This window comes from Triticum urartu, chromosome 4A (genome assembly GCF_056163025.1).
Source record: "Triticum urartu cultivar PI428250 chromosome 4A, HENAU_Tu73, whole genome shotgun sequence".
NCBI lineage: Eukaryota > Viridiplantae > Streptophyta > Magnoliopsida > Poales > Poaceae > Triticum > Triticum urartu.
This window is the reverse complement of record NC_141876.1, coordinates 472,297,642-472,301,194: the sequence shown is the minus strand read 5'-3', so window position 1 is coordinate 472,301,194 and position 3,553 is coordinate 472,297,642. Positions and strand designations below refer to the sequence as shown.

General features: G+C 51.4%; 1 protein-coding gene across 1 annotated transcript; it reads left to right on the top strand.

The window, feature by feature from the left end:
• Window positions 1–1,201: 1,201 nt before the first annotated feature.
• LOC125552152 (uncharacterized protein C24B11.05) lies at window positions 1,202–3,344 on the top strand. Its single transcript, XM_048715633.2, has 7 exons — window positions 1,202–1,376; window positions 1,604–1,692; window positions 1,867–1,932; window positions 2,029–2,164; window positions 2,276–2,363; window positions 2,449–2,721; window positions 2,835–3,344. The coding sequence occupies exons 2-7, from the start codon at window positions 1,632–1,634 to the stop codon at window positions 3,054–3,056; spliced, it is 846 nt and encodes a 281-aa protein (XP_048571590.1). The 5' UTR covers window positions 1,202–1,376; window positions 1,604–1,631; the 3' UTR covers window positions 3,057–3,344.
• Window positions 3,345–3,553: the final 209 nt, after the last annotated feature.

The window sequence follows — 3,553 nt, the reverse complement described above, 5'->3', positions numbered from 1 at the left end:
AATAATTGGGCACGCAAATGATTTGCGCCAGTGGCAAATCTGTCCAGAACTCGTCCCTCTGCCATCCTGGCTGCTGTACTAATCGCCAGGTCTCGACCTCCTGGTCATGGAACAGTCTAGCGTGATCCCGATCCGTGGTCACCGAGTCCCAACGGAAACGTTTTCCTTCATTCCATTTTTACCGGAACGGTGAATCATAGGGAAAAAATGGGCCAGGTAGATATCTTGTTTGACAAATTTGCATCGCGGAATTCGACAAGTGTGTTTTCAACCGAAAGTCGTGTCGAATGAAGCAAGAGAAGGCGGACCATCTCAAGCAGAAGAGAAGTTGGGGAGAACAAATCAAATACCTTGTTCAAATTGGGGAAGAGAGGCCCAAGTTTGCTGCGCGTACACAGCCACATGAAGCCTCCCTTTTGCATCTCCTCTGATCCAACCATTTCCAGATTTTTTGCCACCCATATATATATATATAATCTTGCCAATCTTCGTATTATCCCGTTGGATATCCCAACAGTGCTATTTACCACCAACCAAACCATGAACGAGTCCTGTGCCTCTTGCCATTGGTCTAATTACTCCAATTTTTCACCTTGTTTTCAGGAAATTTGTGACCGGCATTTCATCGTTTTGAAGCCGTAGTTTTGTCCGGACCGCTATTTGCCTGGTTCTTCCTTTGGATCATTGGGTCACAGCTGTCACGGTGCCCGTTTTCCATGGAACACGTCCGGGGGTCACGTAATTTGCCTCAGGCCACACGTCACGAGCAATGTCACGGTCTCCTCCAATTAACCCGTTGAACAACTCTTCCAAATCATCATATAATTATACAATGGGTCATGTGTATACGCATGGTTATCGTGCGAGGCATTCTCTTCTTCTTCTTCTCTAGAAAAGAAAAATATAGTAGCATGCCCCCCTCCTGCAAGAAATAAAAGAGGCCAACACCCTGTCCAGTCCTCTCCGGGCAGAGACGGGTTCTTCACGAGCGACAACGGACGGAGGGGGTAATTCGGGGGCGACGAAACGATGAAAAATGAAAAATGAAAAATGGCTGCCCCCACGGTTTGATAGGGCCCGGCCAATCATGGGGCGACAGCTGGAGTGCACTGCCCTTGGAGGCTATTAACAACCGCGCTCGCCCAATTAACTAGTGCTCATGGGCTGCTAATCCCGACCGGAGGCCCCTATTTAAGCCCGCCCCCTCCCCTCCTCTTCTCCTCCCCCCACTCCCGCTCTCCCTTCTCCATACGCCTCGCCTTTGGAGCGCTCTTGAAGGAAGCCTCGAGACCTCTGCCTTCTGCTCTCCTCGGCTCTGCATCCGCGAGAGCTGTTGCATTGCTGCTGCAGCTCGCGAGCGCCCGGGTCGTTAGTAGGTATGGTCCTGTTCTCTGGCCGCGGATTCATGGCAAATGTGGCTCCGTTCACAGCTCTGATGAACTGCGTGCGTGTCAGTAACAATGGGAGGAAATGATCCGGGGGGTTAATAGATTAAAATCTGGAGTGTGTATATGATAAAATTGATTGATGGAACTAGGAACATGGTTGGGTTTACCCAGGAGAAGTAATCGAACGGCCTGCTGATCTTTGATCCTTTCTGCAGTTCTTTTCACCGCACCGCAGTCCGGATCATGGAGTTCGACGAGCGCTGCCTCAAGGTCCAGGACCCCAAATTTGACTGCCTCCTCTTCGGTAACTACCTCTTCTCTGCGGAATGCCACTCGCCATTTATTCTCTTATTTATTTATATGTGTGTCTTTTGCGCTAATTTTTTTATTTATATCTCTGTGTTTCCTCCTTTTACAACTCTGTTTTGTTTACTGAATGAATGAATGCACAAGTTCTGATCATGTTTCTCTGCTGCAGACCTCGACGACACTCTGTACCCGCTGAGCTCGGGGATCTCATCACACGTCAAGACCAACATTGAAGGTAAGGCCTCCTACCTCTCCTGCTGCTTCTCCTCTCCTCTCGTTTCTCAGTCTCTGAATTTGTTAAACTGAATGCATGTTTTGCCATTCTCTACAGCTTACATGGTTGAGAAGCTGGGTATTGAGGAGAGCAAGATCGAGAACCTCGGCAACCTGCTGTACAAGAACTATGGCACGACGATGGCGGGCCTCAGGGCAATCGGCTACAACTTCGACTACGATGAGTACCACAGGTACGTACACACATGAGCAGACCGAACCATCTTCTCCTACGCGTGTGTGTGCCGATTCTTTGTGGTACTCTGCTCTAACATCTTCCTGTATTTCCTGCTTGCCTCTCGCAGCTTTGTCCATGGAAGACTGCCCTACGACAACATCAAGCCCGACCCCGTCCTCAAGCAGATTCTCAAGAACATGCGCATGCGCAAGCTCGTACGTCCCCTTCCCATGCCGATGAAACTTCATACTCGGAGCAAATGGCTAACTAATGGGCTCCTGACACGTGCGTTTGTTTCAGATTTTCACCAACGGTGACATGATCCATGCCGTGAGGGCCCTCAAGAGGCTGGGCCTGGAGGACTGCTTCGAGGGGATCATCTGCTTCGAGACCCTGAACCCGCCGTGCCTGCTGACGCCGTGCGACCAGGCGCCGGAGATCTTCGACATCGCCGGCCACTTCGCCGGGTTAGGCAGCGCCGATGACCTGCCCAGGACCCCCGTCCTGTGCAAGCCCAACGTCGGCGCCATGGAGGCGGCCCTCAGGATCGCCAACGTCAACCCTTACAAGGCGGTAAGTCATCACAGTTTCAGTTATCAGAACATTCGAATATTTACCTGCAGCATTTCAGTTTTGTGTTTGACCGTACGTCAGCTAACGAAGTCGAACTCGCTTGCTTACCGCAGATTTTCTTCGACGACAGCGTGCGCAACATTCAGGCGGGCAAGCGAATCGGCCTCCACACGGTGCTGGTTGGCACGTCGCAGCGGGTGAAGGGCGCGGATCACGCGCTGGAGAGCATCCACAACATCCGGGAGGCGCTGCCGGAGCTGTGGGAGGAGGCCGAGAAGGCGGAGGACGTCCTCTACGCCGACCGCGTGGCGATCGAGACCTCGGTGACCGCGTAGACGCCGCTGGCTCCCGGTGCACCTTCAGTCTGACACCCCAAGCGCAACCCGATCCGACCCGAGCCTGCCGGACAGGTGATCTTCACGTGGAATTCAGCATTGGCCGGGAAAACAGTTACAGTATCCATCACGAGGAGAGGAGGGGGAGTTCAGAAAGTCAGGAATTAATGCAGCATGCACACCATGCCGGGCCGGTCCTAGTATATGTATATGTATGTGTCGATCAGATCTTTGCTTGTAAATTACTACTAGCAGGAGGTATAATAAAGAAAAACGGGGTTACTTGTACGCGAGTTATTCGTATTTAGCCGAAGCAATAAATCAAGGACTTGGCCAGATGAACGTGCATGTCTCCTCCTCTGAATAACTGAAAGTCTGAAACCCCACACTGGTGTCTCTCACTTTGCTCTCATTTCTCCTGTATCTTGATCTTGATGCCAAATCCTTGGGAGATTGGGGATATTCCGCGTGGATGGTAGTAGCAGCAGCTAGCATAC